Source organism: Mauremys mutica, chromosome 1 (genome assembly GCF_020497125.1).
Source record: "Mauremys mutica isolate MM-2020 ecotype Southern chromosome 1, ASM2049712v1, whole genome shotgun sequence".
Taxonomy (NCBI): Eukaryota; Metazoa; Chordata; order Testudines; family Geoemydidae; genus Mauremys; species Mauremys mutica.
The window spans coordinates 173,017,692-173,045,129 of NC_059072.1; the positions used below are offsets into that span (position 1 = coordinate 173,017,692).

At 40.4% G+C, this 27,438-nt stretch overlaps 1 protein-coding gene across 2 annotated transcripts in view; it reads left to right on the top strand.

Annotated features, from left to right (window-relative positions):
- Positions 1-27,438, top strand: part of EPHA3 (EPH receptor A3) — a 306,893-nt gene that overhangs the window by 181,370 nt on the left and 98,085 nt on the right. For both annotated transcript variants that reach the window (XM_045001919.1, XM_045001920.1), the window contains exons 4-5: positions 25,289-25,444; positions 26,374-26,709. In XM_045001919.1, coding sequence (XP_044857854.1) covers positions 25,289-25,444; positions 26,374-26,709 — 492 coding nt within the window. The remainder of the gene's footprint in view (positions 1-25,288; positions 25,445-26,373; positions 26,710-27,438) is intronic.

Below are 27,438 nucleotides of genomic sequence, written 5' to 3' on the forward strand. Positions count from 1 at the left end.
GAAATTCGGTGGCATTTCAGTGGATGCTTGACTGCCAGCCAGAACACGGGCGCATTTAGATGCCCCCACGGGCGCCATGGTGCCCACGGGCACCGCGTCGGGGTCCCCTGCTTTAAGGCATTAGTTTGGGCTGTGATCTTGACTACAGTAATTTTTCTCCCATTTTGTCCCCTATCTTTTATTAATTCCTCACAATACTTACGTAGCATCATCTTATTGCTCCTTAGTAACATTTTATCTCTGATCACTTGTCTTAACCTGTTTTCATAGTTCAAGTTTTCTAAACCTATACACCATTTTTCTTCCTCTTCTATAGATTGTCGCCCTGCTCTCTAGAGGCAAAGGGAATGCTGTCCTTAGTGAAAGTATACAAATATACACTCCATCACTATAAGACTGAAAGAAGGTTGGCCAAATTATTCCAGCATGCCAGCTAGATGCTCTGAAAGATTGAGCCTGCCTCAGGGTCTCAGATGAGGACAGTTCCCTTCCCACCACCATGGGAAGGTTCCACTGACAGCTCTATAATTTAACAATAACTTTTGTAAATGTGTGCAACACTCCTGGTGCTGCTTTGTTAAAGTTGTTAAATGAAGTTAAATAGTTACCAGTTCATTCCTCATATAATACCTCTTTTATCTTCCTCATACTATAAAGTTTGCCTTTTCTGAAGAAGCATCCCACGATATACTGATGTTGAATTATTGTCTACCATGAATTGAATTCAGGCAATCTGACGGTCTTATCAACAGAACTTTAATTCTCTTGAATTGTCTGGTATCAATTGAAAGTGAAAATGCATATACCATACCTATTCTGGTCACTTATGGTTTGCAGTAGCTAAAATAATCTTGGGTCCAGAGCATTTCAGGTGTAGGTTGCTGTGATTAGAATTTTCCAATGGTTCTGGGAAACGTCACATGTTTCATTGATGATTACCCAGTATGTTTCAGAAAGTACATGTGTTTATTTATGTATCAGTTGGGTCATATGTTAGATCTGGCAACACTTCCCCACCAGTCATTAATCTCAGAAAATACCTTGTACTTGGATTTCTGTAGCTTACCTATTTCTGTAGTACTGTTTCAAAGGCAGCATTCTCCTATTTTATACCATTCATATGTATCAGATTCTTTCTACCTGAAAGAAATTGCATGTACTTAATTGATAATTAAACTTCTCTTTCTATCTCTGTTTTCCTGAACGTGATGTGCACAAAGGTTCACTGGGGAAATGGATGAAACCACCAAAATTCTGTTCATTCGTTTCACCTAAAACAGAGTTTTAATGTTGGTCTCCAGAAGTAAAAGTTAGTGCACTAACAAAGGTATCTTGGTAGCTTGTAGCTACCTGCAGAGTCACACATAGTTACCTGTAGTTTCAGGAATAGTTTAAGAGTATGAAGATTTCTAATGAGTAGGAACCAACTGATATTTCACCAAGGCAGTTTCTCTGCTGAAGGAAGTCCAGTAAAAATCTTTACCTATAACAAAGGGCTATCTGGATACAATTGTATGCTTAGTAGTCCTCCAGGGAAACTAGACCTCTGGGTAAAAGAAACTGAGTTTCTGAAGAGCATGATATGCTGTCCTTTATAATTCATGACAACAGGATACTGTGCAACTCAAAAATTGAAATAACTACAAGATTTCAGTTTCAGTAAAAACAACAAATCTCTAAAACTTTTCAACTCTAATGCAATGCACCAGATTTCCTTTAATGTTAGGCTTCTAATATTCTATTTTTGGGAAAGGAGGAGAGCTATTCAATCATCTTGTCAATGGATATACAAAAGATGGAGACAGCAGAAATAAAACACAAACGTCACATCATCATTTGTGAAAATGGAAAAAAAACAGGAACACACTGTGTTTTTTGAAAAGATGGAAGTGATGCACAAAGAATTATTTGCCTTCTTTTTACATAGCATCTTATTCTCACTTTCATTTATGGATTTTCTTTATCTTAAACGTTACTGGATTGCATAAATGTCAGCTAATCAGAACACAATTTGAATGATCATGGATCAAATTCCCATTAACTGTTCGTGGTCTGAGTTGGGAGTAATCAAACCTAACTCCTCCCTCAAAGTTCTATATTTTGTATTAAAAAAAATCTTCTCATAGCTGTGCCATTTACCAAACACCAGACAGACAACTTCATGTAACAGGAAATACTACATTGAATGAAAAGCTTTGTTAGCCAAAGAGAGCCCCTAGCAGAATGTGAACAGTGTTAGTGCCATAATAACTTGCTATCTTATTGGTCTATCAGCTGATTGATCTATGATCTTCGTGACCATGACAGGAATGTTGGAAGGAGTGACAGACCTTGCAAATTAGAAGCAACTGTGAAGATACAGATCTCAGTTATAGGACAGGTAGAAAATCCTACATGACAACAGCTTTAAAATAATTGTTCTTCAAAAGACTGGGGTAATGAACTCAGCTGGACTTTATGCTTAGAAGATCATGAACTTTCAAGCAATCACACCATTCATAATGCTTGTATTACAGATACAAAGGTAAGAGAAGAAAACTCTCTTGATGAGAGAGATGTGTCATGTCAGCATACTTGTTTTTTGTACTTTGTATATGTGCCCAGCTACTAGGGTTTAAATGTGTGAGGGAGACCAAAAATGAGAGACATTTCAAAAACTATAATGTGTCTGTGAATGTGAAACGGAAAACAGCAGAATCATTTGTAACCAAGAAAAAGGGAAAGTCTGTATAAAAGTGTGAAATCATGGAAGAAAGGGTCCTTGTGTACTGATGTGGAAAGAGAATTGAAGAGAAAAGATAGAATAATATGGGAATGAGCATTCTCGTCATCTAGAATGCTTGAGATTAAATTAATAAAACACAAAAATACTACACTAGTTTTAAATATAACTTCATTCACTCTTTCTAAATGCTTTGCAGGCTCTTTAGAGATGTGGTGGAAATGCCAGAACCAGAAATTTAAAAGAAGGTGCTTTGGGAGTGTGTTTAAACCCAGACTTTTTGGCGTTATAGTTTCCATTAATATTGTGATTAATAGAAGGTCCTATTGTTCCATCAGCAGGATTTAGAATGATAGGCATTGTCTCACACAAGATTGCACAGATTGAGTGAAACCAGTTTAAACATGTGCATATGTGGATAGCCTGATTTCAGTTCAAGGGTGCCTTATTTTGATTTAGTTTAAATCTGTTCCAAAGGGCTTTTTCTGGAGGAGAAAGTTGCAGTGGTTTAAGTAAGGTTATGATTTTAAACTGATTTAGTTTGCCCCAGGTTAACTCCTGTGTGTACACTAGTTTAAATCAAGTTTATTTCATTTCAGCTTAACTTGATTAGGAACCCAGGTAGGCCGAACCAAAGTAAGTCACTCTTAAAACAAAATAACGCAGTGCAAACCCATATAGTCAGTCTTAACTGGAATAGTTTAAAATTACATCTTTAGTTAAACCCGTGTAGCTTTCTCATTTAGACAAGGTCTGATTGACTTAATCTATACTGAAATAAGACAGGCTTAAACCTGCACTGGTTTAACAAACTCAGTTTAAAATTGCTCCTTTAGATAAACTACTGCAATGCTGTATGTAGAAAAGCCATGTGTTAGAAGAATAAGGCCCTTAGGCTGAGCTTTCAAAAGATAGATTAAAAAGTTGTTATGCTGCTGTGAAAACCAGGTTTATGTCAGTTAATTACATCCCTTAATTGCCATAAAGGATAAATGGCTTAATTTCTTGTTGGAACATAAATAAAGAGTCATGTCTATATATGGAACAGTGTGAAGAAGCAGCTGAGGCAAATATTGGCATCCAGCAGAAACAATATAAAATGCTTTTTTTTTTTTTTAAGGAAAATATTCATCTCAGGACATTGGCATGTCTAGGTAATTTGAAATCTAGGAACACAAAAGCTGCCACAATAGGTAGATCAGACCAGTGTCTATCTCCTCTAATGCCTTGTCTCTGGCAGTGGGTCAGTATCAGATGTCTCGCACTCCCTCCCCCACGAAAAAAAAATCTAAGAAACTCTTCAGTAGAAAGTTAAGGTTTTAAACCTGGCCACAGGTTTAAAAAAAATATCAACTCTTGCTATTGCAATTCTGGGATGTTCTCATTATCCATCTAAATGTCTGGTCCTTTTTTGAATCCTACTAAGATTTCAACATCAGTGTTACCTTGTGACAAAGATTCCATAGTATTGCATGGTAAAAAAAAATGGGCCTTTTTAATGAGAGATAATTTTGAAACTCTCTTGGACAGGCAATGCCTTCATTAGTTGGGGGCTAGCTAGTCAAAGTCAGAGCCATAAAGATCCAAAGTATTTTCTTCAACTATCTTATTTCTGAGACAGCCCTGTTTTTGTTTCAGTTCTTAAAATAGCCAAAAGAGAGGGAGAGGGAAAAAATGAACATTCTCTGATATTTCAGACACTCAGGGGGAAAAAAAACACCCCATTCCCCACAGGAGAATTGATTTCTCTGGATAACAACTACTGCCACAACTTTGTTATTGGAGCTAGAAAGCAGCGACACGTAAGGAAACTTTAATGAGGATGAACATTCCTAATGTTTGAATGTTTCATTTTCTCTCTCCTGTCATTTTGGAATCCTTCGAGCAATGTTCCAGAGGATGGATGTGTGAGGTGAGCATACAAGTCTAAGAGCTTAAGGAATCAGGCAGATCTGATGGAATATCTTTTCCTGCTATCTGGGTACTGTTGAAGTTCTGACCTTGCCCTGCTGTAGTAGTTGGGAAAGAGGGGACAATTCTCCCTGAATGTCATAGAAAATGAACTTGTAAGCTTATGAAGTCTCTGGAGAACGCTTGTTATGTTTTTTTCCCTCCAGTATAAGTTATGGTTCTCTGATGTTGTAGTGTTAGCTTCTCCATTGATATTCATAAGACAGCAAGAAGAGTTGGTGCCAGCATTTCTTATTCTGTCAGAAGCAATGGGTCTACAAATCTGTAGTCGTACTTTAATTTAAGAGCCAGAGTTGCCAACATGTGGAAAAATATTTCCAGGTACAGTTCTTCTAATGAACCAAGTTGTGGGAATATCAAGCCTCCAGCCACCAGATAGCTGTTGGGTATATTATGGTGCATTTTAAGTTTTTTGTTTTGTTTTTTTTCCTTAAAGGTTTTGTGCATGAAATCTCTGGCAGGTGCTTGTCCTCAACTTTTTTTTGAAAAAAATCATCTCCTGGAAAAATGTTGTTCCTTCTTTCCCATGTTGCTCTACTGAGTTTGATCCACTGCTTTTGTTCTCTCGGCACTGGCTCCCTATTTCATCTGGTAAGGTTCTTACTCTGCATTCATCACTGTGGTATCAGTCTCCCCCTGAATGTAGCTCTGAGAGGTGGCTGGAGAGGGAGATCTGGGAGCTGCTGCTGCATATTGGACACAGGAAGAGGAAGGAGTCACTGAGTGACCAAAAAAGCAAAATTGCCCCCTGCTGCTGTGGTCCCAGGACTCTGGATAGAATTAGTTATTTGGAGTGAGATTGCAAACCTTGGACCAGTCTTTGCTAAACTGGAACTATTGGCAGCTATTAGAGTCAGCACTAAGTATTCCAGCTTTTACCATCTAGTAATCATTGAAATTAACAAGTGGGACACAGCTGCCAAATCATTTCTTGTTATTGCTGTACATCAGTTCAATCCAGGATTTTTCTCTGACCAGGAAAAATGGGGGGGGTTCTGGAGACCACATTCTTTAATGAAGTGTGCTCCTTTGCAAGAAAGAGGAAAAAAAACCTTTTCTGCATTCTTATGCTCTCCTGAAACAGATTCTATTCATTTTCAGTACACGTCTACGACCCTTTTAAGTGTCATCAAGCAAGGGAGAAGAGCATAATAATATCAGAGCATTCTCCCTCCTCTCACATACATTGCTGACCATCATTATTCAGAAGACAGCATTTGTCAGCAAGGAATGGGTCCAAAGCAGATTTGATGCACAGGTAATTACAGGATGAAAATTGGCCAAAACCCAGGATGCCGGTTGCCACTTTATTGGGACCAGGTGGGAATGCAAGCACTTAACACAGCTTCTCTGGCTTTATTTTGGATGCCCAGTGCCAGGTTTATAACTGTGAATAACTGCCTTACTGCGTGATGTCAATACAACCGACTACAGTATTAGTGACATCCCTATCAGTGGAACATCATTTCACATTAGTTATCTAATATGGTATTTCACTAATGTATTGTGACAGTGTCTAACAAAATACACAGCTTGCACTTGCCTACTGCAATTGCTAGTTCTGTACTGATAATCTGACATATTCTTTTCCCTGACCCTACTGAGTGTGCTGTAACAGAAAATATATAAAGTTTTCATATTTTATATAGGAGATACTTCTAATCTAGAACATTTTTATAGCTGATTTTGTTAGGGCTGGTTGAAATATTTTCAACGTAACACTTTTCCATGGAAAAGTGCAATTTCACGGATATTGAAACTTTTGGAAGAAGAAATCATTTTCTATGAACATTTTCAACGGGAAAAAGCTGAAACGTTTTATTTTGATAGTCTCCGGTTTCTATTCCTGACCATCTCTAGTTTTTGCATGTGTTGGTAGAATGTTTTTGTAAGAAGGACCTCAATGAACATTTTTCATCAGGCTGATAAACACGGGCACTTGTGCTGGAGAGAGGCTGCAATGGAATGTTTTTATATATATGTTACTGTTCTGGTGGTTCAGTGCTCACTCATGTTCAGCAGAGCAATGCCTTTACAGCAAGAAAATTCCTTTAAAAAAAAACTTTTAAAATCAATCTCTATCAAGTTGGCTCCAGTTTGCACAGCCATAGAAGTTTAACCTTTAAGGCACAACTCTGATCTGGGTCTAGGGGCTTGTAAAGCTCAGCATGACAGTCCTCAACTTTAGTTTTGGAGAAAAACAAGAGACAATCGATGATATACACAAATATATTGCTTCTGATTGGGAATGAACTTTTCGGTTTCTTCCTTTGCCTCAATCCATCTTTGATTAAAAGTACAAATGATAAATCATATACATATACTATTGGTGTGCTTACTTAATCAGGAAGTGATTGCTCCTCTTTCTCCTGCTCTTACCCAGTGTATGAAGAGGTATGTGCGCTAGTAGACTTATGGCTTCCTGATCTGGGAACCAGGAATTCCTGATTTCTAATAAAAAAGAACAGGAGTACTTGTGGCACCTTAGAGACTAACAAATTTATTTCAGCATGAGCTTTCGTGAGCTACAGCTCACTTCTTTCGTGAGCTACAGCTCACTTCTTGTCCTGTCTGTGTGTTCATAGAATGGAACACACAGACAGGAGAAATTTATACATTCAGAGAACATGAAAAGGTGGAAGTACGCATACCAACAAGAGGAGTCTAATCAATTGAGATGAGCTATCATCAGCAGGAGGAAAAAAAACTTTTTGAAGTGATAATTAAGATGGCCCATAGAAGGTGTGAGGAGAACTTAACATAGGGAAATAGATTCAATTAGATTCGAGTTCAGCAGTTTCTCTTTGGAGTCTGTTGAACTCCAAAACTGCTGAACTCGAATTAATATGCAAATTAGATACAATTAACTCTGGCCTAAACAGAGACTGGGAACGGTTGGGTCATTACACTAATTGAATCTATTTCCCTATGTTAAGTTCTCCTCACACCTTCTATGGGCCATCTTAATTATCACTTCAAAAAGTTTTTTTTCCTCCTGCTGAGGATAGCTCATCTCAATTGATTAGACTCCTCTTGTTGGTATGCGTACTTCCACCTTTTCATGTTCTCTGAATGTATAAATTTCTCCTGTCTGTGTGTTCCATTCTATGCACCCGAAGAAGTGAGCTGTAGCTCACGAAAGCTCATGCTGAAATAAATTTGTTAGTCTCTAAGGTGCCACAAGTACTCCTGTTCTTCTCCCTTTTGTCTCAAATATACTGAGCTTTTTACATGTATCAAGGCCCATCTTTCCTTCCTTGCTTTTTTGGAGGCACGAGAATTATAAAGACCTGGTCAGCAGGATGACTGTGTGGAGGGGGCTTGCGTTTGCTTAAATTCTACTGCAATAGAATGTTGTGTAGTGGAAGAAAGCAGGGGAGTCTGTTTATTTTATATAACTGTATATTTTAACTGGGGTGTTCAGAACCTGGGCCAGCTGTTCTCTTTTTTGTTTTGTTTTGTATTATTTTTAATAATATAGCATAAATAGAGATATGTGATGACCTTGCCAAAAAAAAAGAAGAAAAATTTGTGAGACTTGAGATTTTCTCCACTTTCTATGGCAGCCATTTTTTTAACACATGCAATTAAAATTTTAAAAGGCCATATTAAATGCTGAACTATTGTCCTTTCTGCTAATTTTACAGCCAGATAAGAATGCTTCTGTTCTTGAAGGCATGCAATATTCTGTATAGGATTAATTAAACTAGTAATGTATTAATTCTTTAAAATTTCCTATGTTTGACATACATCAATATGAAAGTATATCACTTATAATCCAGACAGCAACAGACTGCCCTGACCCAGTCACATTCAATTTTGGAGCAATATCCTATCATATAAATAATTTTATTATCAAATTTTTGTAGCATCAGGTTTTATGGTCTGTTCCGGTTATAAAGAATATAATTATCAGACTAGATCTCTCAGATTCAATTCTTCCTATGAGTCAAAGACATGATTTCTACAAAGAAGAAAAAGTAATGAAATCCCCTCCGTGTGCCAGGGATATTTAACCAGCCACACCTTTTTCCCAGGTAGAATTGAAAAGTTACTAGGACTAGCCACACACTGTGCAGTATAAGGCTCTGAGATAAATCCTGGGAATCTCATTGGCTTGGCTAGGGATATTTCTATTAGGCAGAGAGGTTGGTATGAAAATATGCTGTACAATTTAGTGCTGTAACCACAAAGGCAGAGTCTTGCTCGATTCACTTCAATACTTTTGACTTTGTTTTATTTGGTTCAGATGGGCTCCCCCCACCCTTTGAGGTTTGCTTTGTTTCAGGCTTGTTCTAACCCCAAACCATAAAGGTGAAACTTGGAATAAAATGGATGAGTTTCATTAAAATCTCTCCATTGTAAGAAGATTTGAAAGTCTTCCTTCAGTTCAGAAGACCCTACGCCTGACCACCTATCACAAGTTTTGTTACAAAAACAAATCGCAAAACTCATTAATTTAAAAAAAAAAAAGGGGAATGCCGGTCTGGATTCAGAAGAAATGGTCTTTTTGATTTTTCAGTTAGAGATTAGCAGGTTCCAGAAATGCTTTGTGAAAATAGGTAAATGAGTTTCACATCCCTGTGGTAATTGTAGCAACCTTAGCTCTGCATTAGTCATCATCCATGTGACAGTGCAGAAAAAGGTTTCCAAGACCAGTACATAGCATCGCTTGCAAGGCTGGCTACCAGATCAGTTATTTACTAAGGTACAGAAGGCAACACACACTAGTAGTTGTTTTCTGGATTCCCACCACAGATGATTTTTTTTTAAAATGATATCTAAGAGAACAGCCCATGGTAACACTTCACCTCTGTGTGGTTAGTTTTTGGTGGTGGTTTTTTTTTTGTTTTAAACAATTTGGGATAATTGTGGAACTTATTGGAAAAAGAAACACTGGTGCTAAACGCTGTTTTTTGTGATGTTTACGTGAGATACAAAACTGTGTGAGCCAGACTGATTGCTTGTTCTGCTGAGTAGTATTCCAGTGCTGCAAAGCCAGAAGAATCCTGGTTCAGCCATGAGGAATGGCTCAAAATAGACAGAATACTGGTGAACCTGGCCTGATATTTTGTGAACTATTGTAGTGTCCCCTTGCATGAGAAGTTTCTTATTCACCAAACCTAGTTGCCCAGAATTGAAATTTGAGCAGTATCTTCATTTCAAATTGTTAAAGGTGTGAACGATTCCCAGGGCAATTCTTTAACCAATAACTCATACAGTTCACAGTACTTTGTTACTTTTGATCAGATGTATTCTCTTATATGAAAATGGCACAAGCTTGGTGGTTTGTAAATTGTCTCTGCCCCAGTAGGATTGAAAACTGCTGTCTGGAGATAATTTGGCCCAGTATGTGCCGAGAAAATGTGTCTTAATAATTGACTAAAAAATAAAAATATATAGAATGTAATCCTGAAAACTCAAAATTCCCTCTGTCCTAGCAGTGATTTCCCAGCCTACATAGTAATTGCTGTTAAAGAGCACTGAGTTTGTGTCAGATTTTGTTGTTTATTCAATCTCCTTTTCTGCAGGATAGAGGAAATGTTAAGCCTTCAAGGTGTGCATTATAAAATGTATCCGATCTAATTCCTCCTATTTTCTACATAAAAATCAGAGGTGTTCTACGTTGTGTTGCCACACAGTCATAATCTAGTGAGTGAAGAGGCCAAACTGTTTTTTGCCACCTTTTTCTACCATTCTTTGCTGAGTAGTGTTGCCTGGTCTATGGACTGTGTATTAATTATATTGATTCCTTAAGAATTCCCAGTTATCACTCTGAGGTTTGGTAGGTTCTTGTCCCAAGATCAAGCCCATGATGTGCACACTTACAACAATCACACTTTAGGAGCCTTTTTGTACTTGTAATAGTTTTATTAATACAGTTAGCAAAGTCACAAACACTCTAACCCAGGGAGGTGATTGAGATAATACAAAATGTACATCTGAACATCCATATACTCACACCATCCCTTGCTGAACAACCTGAAATGTTAGCCAGTATCTTCCTTATCATTATCACTGGTGGGCATCATCCTGAATCTTCCCCTCCTCCTGCACACATAATACGTTATGCTACCGCCACTAAGCCTAATGCACATTCAGTGTAGGGATTTCTCCCCTTGTCCTTATTTGTATTTCCTCTCCCTACTAATGTTGGGGTGCCTTTCTCCTACAGCTTAGTATATTAATGATCTCAACTTATTATCATAAATTGCCAGGGCATTCTTGTGGTCAGACATCTGCGGATGTTCCTATCCTAAAATATCCCAAAATTGGTGTTAGTTTATATTCCTGTGGTTGCCTGGTGTTATGTACAAACTTCCCCCGTAAACACACTCCTCAAAACTTAGAGGTGACGTTGGGCCATTTATCTGTGCCAAAGTCCATAGGACTCAAAACTTATGCTAACCACCGAAGCCAATATCTTACAGGATACAGGCCTGTAGGTTGCTTGCTACATAAATGCTAAAGCTAGCTCTATGTGCTATAGCACACAAACATAAATGTCTGTAAACTACATACTTTGGAATGCTAGGGAATTTTTCATGCAAACAAAAACCCATGTTAAGAAATTACAAGATTCTTTCTTCAAACCACAAAAGCCACGGAAGTCCAAATAAAGGCTAAAATATAACCCACAATGCTTGAATATTATGCTTGTGTGGTATGGTAGCTTTTCAGTGGCCTTGGGCTATTCATTTCAGCTGTGGTCAGAAGACTGTCAGCTTAGAGTTGTCCCTAGAGGCCCGAGGTGTTTAATTTTCAAGTTTTAGTTCCAGCAGGAGAATGAAAATTCAGCCTATTAAAGAAGGACTTGGGAGAAGAGAGATGAACTGTGAAGACAACATCTTTGCTTAAGAGGAAATTTATTCTCAAAAGTAATCACTGAAACATCTCTGTGTACCCACTCCAAATCCTTGGGGACACAGTAAAACAAAGATGATATCTATTTACTCTTGCATGTATATGTTTTTGTTTTAAGATCTGTTAGAATAGCAAGTGCTTTTTAATCTTTGTTTCAATCTGAATTATCTGTTTAGGCTGTTACAGTATATTGAGCAATGGAGGTGGGAAATAGTTTTGAGAGAGATGAAGGCTGGTAGGTATTAAGTAGTAGCAAGGCAGTATAAAATGTCATTTGGAATTCTAGGTACCAGATTAGTAGCCTCAAGAAACTGAAACCCTCGACTGATATGCAAAGAACAGATTCAGCATGGGCACAAGCAACACTGCTCAATAACGTGCCTCAAACCTGATCTAAAAGAATATCTCAAAGGGGCAAGATATTTGTTAAATTTCCTTTCCAATTAACTTGACAGCTCTGCTGAGGCTACAAATAAAAATACTAATTCATGCTAATTGCAGTAGTGCTCCCACGTCAGCTGGGAACTGGACTGAGATCCCCTCAAATCCAGCCAACTCATCAAACAGCTTTTTGATAAAGTGCAGGACTGGGATTCAGAATATTTGGTTTTTGGTCCTATCACTGTGTTACCTTGGGAAATTCACTTATCCATTCTGTCTCAATTTCTCCATCTCAAAATGGGGACAGTACTGGTCACCTACCTCCAATTAGTGTATGTGGTAAGCTTTGGAATGAAGGAAGGTGTCAATAAATGCCAAGTAATGTATATTGAAGGGAAAATTTAAACTACTCATACACCTTACAGGGTTCCTGACCTGACACGGTTAAGTTAGAAAGGGACCCGGGTGTCATTGTGCACAGCTCAGCAAAGACATCTGCTTAGAGTGCAACCAGGATCAAAATACAAACAAGATATTAGGATACATAAGGAATGGAATGGGGTGTAATATGGAACATATTATGCCTTTATGTAAATCAGTGGTGCAGCCTCATGAGGAACACTGTGCAGTACTGAGGGCCCCATCTCAAAAACATTATTGCAGAAGTAGAGAGGTGTTCAGAAAAGGGTGATGAGACTAATCAAGGGCATAAAATGAGAGTGAAGAGTTAGGGACTGTTTACCTTAGAAAAGAGATCAATAAGAAGGTACATGGTAAAAATATATAAAATAACGAATGGTCTAGAGAAGGTAGATTGGGAGCGTCTATTCTCCCCGGCTTTGAACAAAAACAAGGGAACAGTGAATAAAATTAAAAGGTAGAAAAATCTAAACGGATGAAAGGAAATACTTTTTTGCTTTATGGGTATTATTTAAACTGTGGAGCTCATTGCCACAGTGAGTCGTTCAGACCAAGAACCTAGCAAGATCCAAAAAAGGATTAAATATGTATAGCGATAACAAGAACATCCAGAGTTGTTATAATGATGATATTTTTGGAAGGGATATTAAGCCACATGCTCCAGGGTGTAAGCCAGTCTCTAACTATTGGAAATTAGGATGAGACCTAATATGGGTGCAGAATATCCCACATCTGCTACTGCCTGGTTCTTCCTCCTTCCTCTGAAGCATCTGGTGCTGGCCATTATCAGAGAGAGGATACGGGACTAGATGGACATTTGGTCTGATCTGGTCTGGCAATTTCTGTGTTCCTATGATCAGTACAATATTGTTATTAATAATAATCGCTACTGACCTGGCCTGGATCTGCATGATTAGGTAACATGGGTAATTGAGACTCTTTTTAATTCCCTGAGCCATCCAAACCTCTGAATCAGAATGCCTTTTTATCAGAAATCCCAAATTCACCAATTTTGGTCACTGAAATTCATTAGGGACCATCAGATTTTCATCATTACACATAGTTCTTAGTGAGACCCTCTGCTAGGTGAAATATTAATATTCTGTCAAAATGTCTACTTTTTTAGTGTGCTGTGTTAGTCCCAGGAGAGACGAGGTGAATTTTCATAAAATTGCCCTGCTTCTGCTAGAAAACAAGGTTGGCAAGGGAATATATTTTATTGGGCCAACTTCTTCAAAAGCTTATCTCTTCCACCAACAGAAGTTGGCCCAATAAAATATATTCCCTTGCCTGTCTTGTTTTTCACTTGAGTAGAAACAAGGCTATTTTATAAAAATGCAGTGTTCTTTAATAAAAAAAAAAGTGTGTACAGATTTTTGCCAGCAAACTATATTGAATGTTTGGTGTCAAATTTTTGCATGACTCTTTAAAGCTGTTCTTGATAGATCACGTTAGTCACATGATGAAATGTGTTTTTCACTCACTGGCTAAATCTATCCCAGGAGGATCAGCACGTGCCATTTTGACTTATCTTCTCAGAGAGAGAAAATAGCTGAGAGAATGTTTTAATGAACAGCCTACATATTCCATGGAGCCTGAGTTACATTTTCCTGTGTTCACACTCAGTGGAGGGTGTCCTCACACCAGTGAGGTTAATAGTGACTCGTGAGCAAGACCCGCTCTAAAAGCTCTGCCATACACATGGGAGGCTGCAGAAAGGCTGATTCACAGCAACACCTTCTTATCTCACTCATTTGGAGTCCTTATGGTGCATATACTTACCACACACTTATACAAAAGTTTTTTTTTTTAAAACATGTATTCTGTGAAGCTGTTAAGATCGCGTAATTAGTTTGTCTTCCGGGAATAGTAGGGTCTGCCCTCACTAGGAGGTAGAGGTGTGATTACCCAGCTCACACAGACATACCCGTGCTAGCTCTCATTGAGCTAGTGCGTTTAAAATGATAGCATAGCCAGGACAGCGAGGGCAGAGGCAGAGGCTAGCTGGGCTGCGTATGTACATACCCATGGGATTCAGGCAGATTAGTATGGGGGGGGCGGCTAATCCATGATGCCATTTGCTGCTGCCCATGCTGCATAGCTACAGTTCTGTTGTTAGAACATTAGCTCAATGAAAGCTAGCACGAGTATGTGTATTTGAGAATCACACCTGTACCTCCTAAAGTAGATGTACCTTATAATGTACTTTTATTTTTTAATCAAAACTCTTGACTTTTATTGATAGCCAAAAAGCATCTAAAACTCCTGTGTGTGTGTGTGTGTGTGTGTGTGAGAGAGAGAGAGAGAGAGAGAGAGAGATTAGTTTTGCCCATTGAAGTCCATACTGATTATTTTCAATGTTGCTTGGACTGGGAAGTCGCATTTCGTGTTCCACTATCAGAGTAATATAAACTGGTTTGAAGAAACAGAGCGTGAGAGATTCTAAGATTGACAAGATCACAATTTGACCTATTGTATAGCACACAGGCCCTGATTCAGGAAAGCATCCCTATTCAGGAAAAGCCTTGAAGCCAAGTAAGTTCCATTGAAGTCAGTGACATCGAACTGTGTGCTTAAGTGCGTTCTTGAATAGGGATGGAATTAAGCACACGCCTAACTGTTTTTCTGAATCAAGTTTGTAGTTTTTATTTGTCCTCCTCCTACTGAAACATTTATATATTTTTGAAAACAGTGGCTGCAAGTGGGTTGAAATGTAACCAACCTTACAGTGTGAGGCATTTGTATGTGTGCCCACAAACAAAATCACTTTTTCCAGTCGGGCTAAGTTTTAAACCTACCATCTTTGACAGTGTGCCTTTTAACTACATTGCTACTAGCAATCATTGTTATAATATACTACATACAGAAGCCTGCAAAGGATAATGGGAAGCTACAGACTACAGTTGGAAAGTACAGTGTTATTCCCTCAGGATAAAGCTATCTCTTATGTACATATAATTAATATGTCTGCCAGTAACAGTTATTAAACAAAGGATAGGAATTGTTTCTGTTGAATAACTTGACCTGGGAGTAAAGCCAATTTAAAAGGCATCTGATTAAAATATGTTAAGGTCACAGATCACTGTGAAATATGAAGTGGGAAGTAAATGGCAGAAGTTTACTCATGGGTAAGATTAAATGCTATGGAATATGTTTTCTGCACTAAGAGCTGCTTTCAAAAGTAAAATATGAAAAGTGCTCATTTTAAAGGTTATTTTTCTAGAGGCATTGCAATGTCACACTGCACTGAATCCTTGCACTATTGATAGTGATGAAGTTCACCCTTCAGCAACTAGATTCTGTCATCATTCCCACTGTAAATTCCCTGACTTCTGTATAACAAGCTCATCCATAAAAAAGTGTGTTGTGGTTGGAAAGTTGCCTTACCAAGTTCCTGACCAAAAAAAGCTTTTGATTTGTAACAGAATTTGAAGAAAATTGGTTTTGACACCATGAAGCGCCTCATCTTGCATTACTATGCTAAGGCCTGGTCTACAGTTGAAACATAGGTCGACATAGTTATGGCGCTCAGGGGTAAGCGCTACAACAGAATAATACTTTCCATTGCAGTAGGTTGTGTCTACAAAATGGGATCACAGTAGCACCCGTACAGTGCCATAACTATGCCACTGTAGCACCCATACTGTAGACAGGGCCTAAATCAATAGAGGGGTTGGATACACAAGGAATGCAGGATCAGGCCTGCCTTTAACCTCCTCTAAAAAATAAAAATAAGCATCCCCAGATTCGTATTTCCTGAAAAAAGGAAAAAGATACTAAAGTGATAGGTCTATAGAAAACCTATAGGACCAGCCTGCTTTGTCATAAACTGAAATTCTATAAGCTATTTGCACCACATGATGAAAAAAATGCATTATAAAATTGGAAAGTAAATAAAAAGGAAATAATTAGGAAACGGGATCTAATATTTTGGAAGGGTTCCAAAATGTGTATTTACACAATGCTGCAAGGACTGTGCTATACATCCCCTTGCATGGGTGGGGAAGCGAACTCAAGGAACTTTCTCTCTCAACCCCAATTCAGCCAGACATACTATGGTTTCCAGGCTAGGGTGTTCAAGGAAAGAGAATAGGGTTAATATTGGTGCATAGGTCATTGCTTCATTACAGAGATGCTCTTTGAGCTGATCAGATTCCTCACTACAGTGGAATTGGAGTCACCTAGGCAAAAAGCGTTTTGTGGTTTCACTGTCCAGTAAAGCAGCTGATGACTTCTCTAGATCCTTGAGTTCCTTGGCTGTCACTAAACCAATGGAATATTCACTTTGACTCCACTCATAAGGCTGGGCATGCTCCAGATCTGATGTTAGTCATTGAAGCATACAGATTTTTTTTTTAAGGTTGACTATGTCGCTCCCTCTGCTAGGTTTTGGATTTGAGATTTTCTCTCTGTGGAGAATTTTCTCTTTACTTTGCAAGCAAAATTGATTCGATTCAGATTGACCCGTCTAATGGTCGGGAAACAGAACAATCTGCTTGTGTTTGTCTGTGTCTCCCTCTGAAGTTATGGAGGTGCTGGAACAGCTTTGTGTTACAACTTGTGAACTGGACTCTTGACCTTTCTGGCTGTTGAAGGCAGCAATGAAGTAATAGGTCCATTGTTGATTGAGATATGAAAACTTCCTTAAGGGGCAAGTAGGAGGAGGGTGCCCAGTGGCTTTTAAAGAAGCCATTGTGCGGCCCATGCTCCAGAAACTAATTCTAGATACTCACGCTGTGGCTGGCTAACTAGCCGCTAATAGCCAGCCTCCCATTTTTGGAGAAGGTTATTGGCAGGGTAACTCTGATAATTTCCTGTGTCCTTTGGTTTCCTGACCCCAGTCAATAAAATTAGAGGTCTGGGTAAGGGACAGAAATTGCCTGGGCTGTGTTAGTTGATTATTTCTTCTTAGCAATGAAGAAACATAAATATCTGTAGTGATTCTTTTAGATCTGTCAAATGGGCAGCGGGTAGCATAGGGAAAGCTGTCCCTCCCAAAACAGCCTGGTGTGGCCCTGCCTGTGCTCCACCCCCAGGCCTCCACCTGCTTACTTTTAGTTCCCTTCCCACTCTTCTGTGGTGGAGAGGATGGGACAGGCAGGCTGGGGCCAGTGCTCACAAGGCTGGGGTTGCTGGGGCCATGCCGCGCAATCAGCCTGGCGCTTGGGTTGGGGGCGCTGGGACTGTGCCGCCCGCCCAGCGCTGGGGTAGGGAGCACTCTAGCCACCTGCAGGGCTGGGCTGTGGGTGCTCTTGTCATGACGCCCACCTGGTGCTTCGGGGCTGTGGCTGGGGGTGCTCTGGCTGTGCCACCCACCCGGCATGCTGGGGCTGGGACCACTCCCACCACACTGCCCTCTTGGCGCTCTGTGAAGTGTAGTTATAGGCCAGCCATCCCCTTCCCTGAATATTATTTACCATGGGCTACCACTGGAGTCTATATTGTTGCCCTTTCCTGCTCAACGTATATATGAGGTTACTAAGGAGACGAATGGGCTGGGACATATTCAGTAGGCTGATGATATCCAGCTCTGTCTTCACCACCATGTATCTATGTAGGGTTCTTGACTTAGGGGCTGACTCCCTTGCTCAGTCCTTAGTCCAGAAAGCTCCCATTGAGTTAAATGGGAGTAAGGATAGAATAAAAACTGAGTAAATTTCAAGATAATTATATAATCCCAGTGTTTGTTATGCCTAGGTAATGAAGAGGTTACTGAAGGACATGTGTGTGTGTGTGAGAGAGAGAGAACTCACATGTGTAGTTCTGTATATTGTGTGAATTTTCAAATAGTTCTGTACAAGGGGAAATGTTGAATAGTGTTTCCCAGCACTGAGGGAGTTTGCAGGAAATCTACATTATAATGCACTGTTTTCGGCTCTGAGGGATGCCACAGTAGAATGGAAGATAAACCCAACCATTTTCACTGTTCTGTCAATATAGCGCAAACCTGCAGCAGGAATGCATAGCAAGATGACTAAGGCCAGGACCCGTACCTTCACTTTGAATTTCCTGCTCTTTGTTTGAGCCAGAGCCTTTGTGTTGTTTTAATATTTTGTCTCTGTATTTCCCAAGTGAATGTAATTCCGTGACATCAGCAGTGTGAAATGCAGTGCTGAGATCATCTTCATTTATAGTTGATATCTGATTTAATCTCTTCTTTATCAAAAGACAGAAATAACAGAGAAGGGGGAGGAAATGCCTAACATAATTAAAATAAAATGTACGTGGGCATGTTATGAGATTAATCACATACTGGTGTGTTGTGCCATTCATTATCACTTCCTGAGAACTGCGTTGCATCTCATTTTTTGTCCGATTTCCTTACCAATGGCAAACGTGGTGCCGTCGCCAGCATTTTGTCATCTATGGAGTGTGAGATTAATATACATATTGTGCAAGAGAGCTGCACAGATGATTTTTGAAGGGTGAGAAGAACATTCCAAAGGTTTAAGATTTACCACTGAGTTAAGGTGAAATGTTCTGTAGCATTCGCTCCACAGCAAGCTGCAGGTCTGGAGTAAGAACCTTCACTGCTGCTAGTTTCAGCACCTAGTTTCTGCACCTGAAAGCTGGAGTGGTTTGAAAGGCTTCAATAACACAATCTGCTCTGGGGGTGAGGGTGCATTAGCATTCTCTTTGTAGAGGAAAGAGATTGAAATGTATTACAGGGCTACTGACACCTGTCTTGTTAAAGCATGCAGGGGGCAGGGACAGGGAGCAGGTGGAGGGGAATGTTGTTAAAGTATCTATGAGCCATACCAGTTTTTGATTGAATCCCCTTATTTTCTAAACATTGAGTTTTAATGCCACAGTGGCATTTTACCCTCAGGCTTTTTTTATTGAGCTGTAGAGGAACAAATAAAAGGAACACTAGATAACTTTATAAATGCTGCCCATTGCACATGGTGTTTAATGACTGCATATATCCACTTCCAGTGCATTGAAATGCTTCAGCCTTGCCTCAAAACATTCTACCTCTATTCAGAGTGCAAAGAATGGAGTTCCTGTAGGATTGTGGAGTGCAGCTCATTTTGTGTATAAACAGTTGCTTTGACCTTGTACAGGCAAATGGGCCCTTTCAGGCCTGGAATAGCAGGTCCTGGAAATCATCTGTTTAGTCAGTGCAGGTTCAGGTCATTAGCTCCTGTTTATGGCTGGGAATTGGTGATATTGCTCTGCGTATAAGGGGCTGAAGGGCTGAATACTAAAAGGCCCTTATTTACCAACAGCTTTATTTTGTAATTTAAAATTAATTCAGATTGAAATGATCCATTTAACCCTAAATTAGGACCCTGTTTTCCTCTGAAAGTCAAACACATTAGTCAACACACTTTGCAGTTGAAGACTGCCTCATTTCTTTTAGCAGTAACTATCACGGATTGCTAAATACATCTGTTTTACTTTCACTAAGTTAACTTTTCCCTTTCTCTGTCAGACCCAACAATTATGGCTTAAGGAACTCAATTGCTATCTAGTAATATGACAGCACTTTAGTCCTGAAAATACTCTTGGTTAGATGGGAGTATATGAGGAATAGTCAGTGGTTTTACACTGAGATAAAAGAGATCAGAGTCTCATTTGAGGATTTTTAAAATAATGTTTTAGTGTATGGTCAAAGGAGCCTAAGGGAGTTAGATGCTCAGCTACTATTGTACTTTAGTGGGTGTTGGCCACCTAATTCTCTGGGTTCCTTCTGATAATCTCAGCATATAGTTACCACATACTTAATCATTTACAAAACTTCCTTTACTCAGTTGCAATGTGTTCAGACCTTTTGCTCCCTAACCCAATGCATTTACTTCCTCTTGCATTGGTTTCTGCTTCAAAGCTTCCAAGTTGATACTGTATAGTTAATTTTTCCCATGCTTCATAGGTAATAATAACATTACCGTGGCACATTTCCTTCCTCACTGTTACAGTCTTGCAGTGGGGCTGAGGTGGGCTGCAGGTATAGTGTTTCCATATGCTTCAGAGGAGTCTTCCATTATGGGCTAATGGTGATGGAGTCCTTCTGGGATCCATACAAGGAAGACTTAATTCCTGCTGCTGCTGTACATTCTGCACCTCCTGCTGCCTTCCTTTGCAAGCAAGGAGGCAGGACCTGATGGGGAAAAAGAGGAGAGCCAGCTGAGAAAGTAGATGGAAGGGCATGTGTAATGGTGACAGACCCCAGTCGTCAGCAGGCGGGATTGAACTGGGGACCTTTGGAGCTTAGTGCATGACCCTCTACCGCAGGGGTGGCCAACCTGAGCCTGAGAAGGAGCCAGAATTTACTAAGGTACATTGCCAAAGAGACACAGTAATATGACAGCAGCCCCCCTCTCAGCTGCGCCCCCCACCCACTCCCAGCACCTCCCACCCCACCAGCAACCCCGCCAATCTGCGCCTCCCCCTTCCTCCCCGCACCTCCTGATCAGCTGTTTTGTGGCATGCAGGAGGCTCCGGGAAGGAGTAGGAGGAGCGAGGGCATGGCAGGCTCAGGGAGGGGGTGGGAAGGTGTGGAGTGGGGGCACGGCTTGTGGCAGAGACAGGGGTTGAGCAGTGAGCACGCCCGGCACATTGGAAAGTTGGCGCCTGTAGCTCCATCCCCGGAGCCTATACAAGGAGCCGCATATTAACTTTTGAAGAGCCGCATGTGGCTCCAGAGCCACAGGTTGGCCACCCCGCTCTACCACATGAGCTTAAAGCCAGCTGGCTGTTAGCTAAGGCTGTAGAGCAGACTCATTTAACTCTTTCTCCAAGTGGTCTCGGTTCCACTAGAAGGGACAGAACACCACACGCAGAAGGTGTGTGGGTTACACATGGAACCAGGGATTGGCTACATCTATGCCCTAACCCAGTCCCTTTCCCCAGTGGTTAGAAACACTGCATTTTCTCAGGCACAGCATCCATTTAACCCAGGACACTGGCCCAATCCTGAAAGATTAAAAACCCCTCAGGGTTGGCCAATATCCATTTTTTTTCCAGTAAAGCTTTAGCTATCAGTGGTTTAATCAACCAAAGAGAAGGATAACATACTTCTTACCTCTAATTTAAGTGAATGTGGCAGTGGAGAGAGAGGCAATTAGGAGCAAACATTAACTGTAGAAAGATATTTTAAATAAATGCAAATGCTGCTCACAGCTGGGTCCCTGTTGAAACTAAAAAATACTGTGTTGTGAAGATGAATGTGCTAGTATGTTTATTGTCTACCTGCCCAAAACCATGCAGTGCTGTTCATACCAAAGAGCCAAACTCTGCTCCCTCAACCAAAGAAATCCAATCCTACTTACATCAGAAAAGTAATCTCTCTTGAAATGAGGAATTTCACTTTCTATCTTGTATGTCAAAAATAACTGACCAAAAATAAAATAAAATACAAAAATGGTGTGATTCCCCCTTAGTCCCACCCTCTTTCCAGGTTTTAATTTTTAGTATAATTGCATTTCTTCTCCTTCGGGTTGTAGAGCAATGAATTATCTGAAATTGGTCTGACAGACAAGGACAGAAAGTGCAAGACAGCCTAAGGGGAAGAAACAAATCGGAATCCTCCCACTAGGGCATTCTGGGACAGCAGGGTTCTAACCAGCTCATTTCCCTTCTGACTGCTGACTCCATAGTATGACAGCAGAGCACCACAGAAAGCATGAAGACAATGAAGTTCCTTCCCCTGGAGAAAAGAAAAAAAGCCTAATCTAGGCTTATTAAGATGCTTTCTGCATTATCCTGCTTCTTTTTTTCTTTTCTTTTCTTAAATGAGGTCTATGGGCCTTCCCCTGAGGGGTCAAAAGGGAGAAGCCTTGTGACAAAGCAGCTCTACTCCTCATTCTCCTCCATCCCTCTCCATTCCAACTGAAAAAATATACTTATATCTCCCACAAGTTTATGTACCAATGACAAATGAGCAATGGTTTAGGTACTACGGTGGTCGGTGCTTTGGAAATGCCTGTAATAAAAATTCTTATATTGTAACTTCCACCCCCAGCAGTTACCTGTAATCACATTATTGATGATACCAGTGTTGTAAATAAAATAATTTTAAAAAGCAACTGTCGTTATGTCTTATGGAAGGGATGACATCATGATATGGACTTCTGTTTTAGGTTATTAACCCTTGTATCACTGAAAGGGAAGACTTTGCAGCATTATTTTAAGAGAATATATTATTTTATTTATATATGGTTCTCAAATCCAAGTAAATGATTTTATATGAAACCATTTGAACTAGATAACTAGAATTACATTTGAAGAAAGAGTTTTTTGTGGACATGCACTGTCTATGCCAAGAAATAGGATAATGTGGTGGCCTTCTGGTCACAGGAGTAATGTGGTGGCCTTCTGGTCACAGGGGTTAAAATACAGTGACTCACTGTGGCTCTGATATTTTTGTCCATTCAGCTTTATTGGGAGGGGACTGAGGTTTGACTCCTATTTACAAACAAACAAAACCCCAAACCCCACATACCACTAAAATCTTAACCAGATGGTGGCACAAGAAGCCATGGCCCTAGGGAGAAAGCCATGTAAGTTTATGCAGATACAGTCATTGGTACTAGGCCATGTGAATTTTGCCTGCAAGGTCATTCTTGCCAGGTTTGTTTTCATTAGCGGCCTGGTGGCCTCCACATCATAGATTAAACACGGGATCATTTCATAAGGCTAACAGAAAAAATCTTACAAATCTGGGGTCTCTTTCTGGGACATGTTAATGGCTAAGATACGGAGCAGCACGCAGTCAGGCTTTATGTGTAAGGTTTGTGGAAAGCTAAAGGGTGGCTGAGATGGAGAGGACTTCTTGTGGAATGTGTCATATTTCTCAAACTATGTTCAGTGCTGCCCGGTTCTTTTCTTATTAACATGCTTCAGTGACCTTGTTCAGGGCTTGAAGCTGACAAACAAATTTGTCTGATCCAAAAACTGTCTTGACATTAAGCTACAGAAAGTAACCATGGTGACCACTTTCTCACCTCCCCCTATTCCCTACACCTCCCCCCAAAAAAACATTGTTTGGCTTATTCTGTCTTTTTCCAACACATTTTCCTTGGTGTTCATTTTCTTTTATGTACATTTGGGCAGCATATGGATTAGCCCAAAACATCACATAGTGTTGCCCCCATACACTGTACTATCTTTATATGAAAATTGCCAGTTTAGAAGGATATTAGAGCTGATGAACTCATATTCAGGCTTCAGATAAGCATGTAAATCAGGAATGGATTTAGGGTCCCCTCTAGCCAACCTTCAGTGGGAGGGTGACTCCAGACCTGCCAATCATGCATGGTAGGGAGGAGGTCTTTAGAAGGAGGAACCCCTGAGATGGGAACTGCTAGCATGGGTCCAGAAGCAGCAGGAGGAATCCCCACACCAGAGTTGACCCAGCTCTGCGAGGAGTCCAGCAAGCCTGACAGGGAGAGACTGACACGGCTACGTGGGCGTAAGGACTCCGGTAAAGCTGCTAGCCATGCATTCTGGTGCCACTGATACTTTTGTTTTTGTTGATCCCAGGATGCACTTGTTCTCTGTAGACTTTGAACTTTTGTTTTTCCCCACCCATAATAAATTAAGCACGCCTGCAAGGGTGGGGCCCACTGCAAAGACTAAGGGACTGGGACTTGAACTAGGCTGACCCCATGGTGATAACTGGGCATGGCAAAGAGGCCCCAACCCAGTTATGGACGTACCCCCAAGAGACAATTTTACAGGGTGGGATGGTGCTCAGGAAAGAAGAATTGTTCTCTTTGTGTCAAAAAGAATGCTTTTGAATATCTCTTTTTTGTCACATATGCCATTTAGAAGATACTTGGAAGTTTTCCTATAAAGTCTGTGCATTAGACAGTATTAATGCAGACCATTATAGGAAAAAATAAGTGGCAAAGCTAACATGTTCTAAGACATTAACTTTGCTGTGTTATCTGTTGGTGCTGCTATTATTGCGTACCACCGTTTAATGGATGTACGTCTGTGTAGAATGGCAGAGTTTCAGCAAGACAACAGTATTTGCTAAACCTCATTTGGAGACAGGTGCATTTCTTAGATAGAGAAATCCATGTTTCTATCACAGATGAGCAGAAGAGTTTGGTGCTTATCTGTGTATTTTTATTCTGGGATACTAGCAAGGTCATCTTGACAGAGAGAAAGCAACAGCAGTAGTTTGCTGGTTGGGGATTTTGTAAAATGTTCTTGTTTACTTAATTGTTCACATCTGTGTCTTTTTTTTTTTAAGGCCTTTTTCCTTCTGAGGCAAGTATGGCACTGAATCAATCTCAAATGCAACAAGAGTGAAATTGGAGCGTGTGACTGTTAATGAAACAAAACACAGAGTTTGTCAGATGCAGTTCATACAGGCTCTGGCACCACTCCTAGGGGACTGTGTTTTAATGCAAAAGTCATCCTTGTAGTACACTTTGTGAGAGTTCCTGATCTTCACTCGATACCCGAGCCAGTTCATTGAGCCTGGCTTAGTCTTTCAGAAATGAAAAAGTTCAGTCACCATGCAGGTTATTTTCTGGTTTTGGCCTGCTTAGTCATGCTAACGGAACAAACATAGGTTACAGTTGTGTTGCTTCCATAAGCAAGCCTTGGCAAGAGAGTGACGGTTAGCCTCTTTGCATGACAGAGCCAGTTTTATAAATTAACCAGGATGAGGAGGTGGGGAGGGGAGTAAAGCTTTGATAATGAAAAGTAGAAACTGCTTCCTCCTGTTGTGGAGTATAGTGTTATGTGAGACACACAAAATGGGAGATAAAGCTAAGTTTTTGCATTAAGAACTCCTATGTAGCAAGAGGGCTATTGCCATCAGCGCCGTCATTGTAAGAAAGTACATATTTTATAGATAATAAACATATATAAAATGTGATGTATGTGTGAACAGATGCCAAAATGATGATAAAGGCAGAATGTTACAGTGAGCCAGGCACCCATGAGATTTAAAATTATGTCATTGTTTTGCAGCGTGCCGACCTGGGTTCTACAAGGCCTTTGCTGGTAATGTGAAGTGTGCCAAATGCCCACCTCACAGCTCAACCTACGAAGATGGTTCTGTGAACTGCAGGTGTGAGAAGAATTACTTTCGATCTGAGAGAGACCCTCCATCCATGGCTTGCACCAGTGAGTAGTATCATGATGGCTTGGGGCTATGATTGTCTTCTGTCCTCTGCCCCATTTAAGTTCTTTAGCTGTGTACAAAGCTTTCTTCTCCAGATCTGCCTCAGCACCTTGTTTCTCAAATACAGAATAAATTCAATTTCTAAACAAAACCCCCCTCATCTCTCTTGTTTCAGGTCCTGCTTTATATTAGGCAGGCTATCAGAGCTTATAGGAATGGATTTATATATCTCTGTTTTCAATTCCTTTCTTCTGTTATCTGTCAGATTTAATAGGAAAAAGGGACTGTGATGTTTAAAACTAATACCAGTGTTTTCAGAATAGTGTATCACATGGGTATTGTAGTTAGCAGTAAATTGTTTTCTATGTTTCTGCAAAAGCATCTTCCAAATTGAGTCATGACTTGAAGATAGTTAACACTCCTCAGTTGTGTGTGTCTATAATCCAGTGCAGGGATCGGCAACCTTTTGGCCCATCAGGGAAATCCACTGGCGGTCTGGGATGGTTTGTTTACCTACAGCATCCACAAGTTCGGCCAATCACAGCTCCCACTGGCTGCGGTTTGCCGTTCCAAGCCGATGGGGGCTGCGGGAAGTGGTGGCTAGCACATCCCTTGGCCCGCAATGCTTTCCACAGCCTCCATTGGCCTGGAGGGGTGAACTGCGGCCAGTGGGAGCTGCGATTGGCCGAACCTGTGGATGCTGCAGGTAAACAAACCATCCCAGCCCGCCAATGGATTTCCCTGACAGGCCGCATGCCAAAGATTGTCGATCCCTGATCCAGTGGAACATCTCAGGAGGACCATGAGGCAAAGAATAAAGATAATATGGTTATTTACTGTAGTTGGTTCCATATTTGTGTGTTCTGTTGCTCTTGTGGAAAAGCACCAGATAAACTATCCCCTTAATCTCCCTTTTGGTTTACCTTTGTAGGACCTCCATCTGCACCAAGAAACGTTATCTCTAATATCAATGAGACATCGGTTATCCTAGACTGGAGCTGGCCCCTTGATGCAGGAGGCCGGAAAGATGTCACCTTCAACATCATTTGCAAAAAATGTGGAGGGAACATTAAGTTGTGTGAACCATGTAGCACCAACGTGCGCTTCTTACCCCGCCAGATTGGACTCACCAACACCACGGTGACCGTAGTAGACCTCCTGGCACACACCAACTATACGTTTGAGATTGATGCAGTAAATGGGGTATCTGACTTGAGTACATTCTCGAGGCAATTTGCTGCAGTCAGCATCACAACTAATCAGGCTGGTGAGTGTGATTTTATTGGTCTCCTTCTCAAGTATTTAAAATATCAAGAACTGGGTAGTCCCATCATCCTTTCCTATTTCACATGTGCTATGAATGTTGACACACTGATGTAACTGTTGACTTCAGTGACGTTGTTCCTGATTACACCAGTGAAAATGGAAACTGTCAAAGGGTCTGACAGGATTACTGTTATGATTAACTTCCAGCCTCTAGTCAGAAGTCTCTAATGACACCCTCGTATGAGGCCATAGCTGGGATGTGTTTTATTAATAAAACCAGATTTTAATAAAATACTAATTTCAATAATCTCCAACATAAATTACTGTAGTAATCATAGTGATCAATTTTGATTAAATAGAAATGAGACATTCTTTGATGTTAGGCACATAAAAAGCTAAGTTTTAAATAGTAGAGATTTAAAACACTGTACATAAAATTTTTTTCCTTGGCACATTTCATTTTTCTTCCAAGTCCAGACCACTGCCAGCATTACAGGGATGTGGTTACGAATCCTTAATTAGGCCCTGATCCTGTATTTGCTAGTGCACAGATGGACTGCTGGGCTTCCTTAGAGCCCTGTTACAATCACTGAGGTTCTGCATGAACACAGCAGTCTGCCTGCAGAGGTCACACTATAGGATCAAAGCTTTGCTCATTTCTACCATTTGCTTCTCATTTTTCAAAAGTTCATATATGTGACAGATCTAAGGGAGCTAGTCTCTCCTCGGG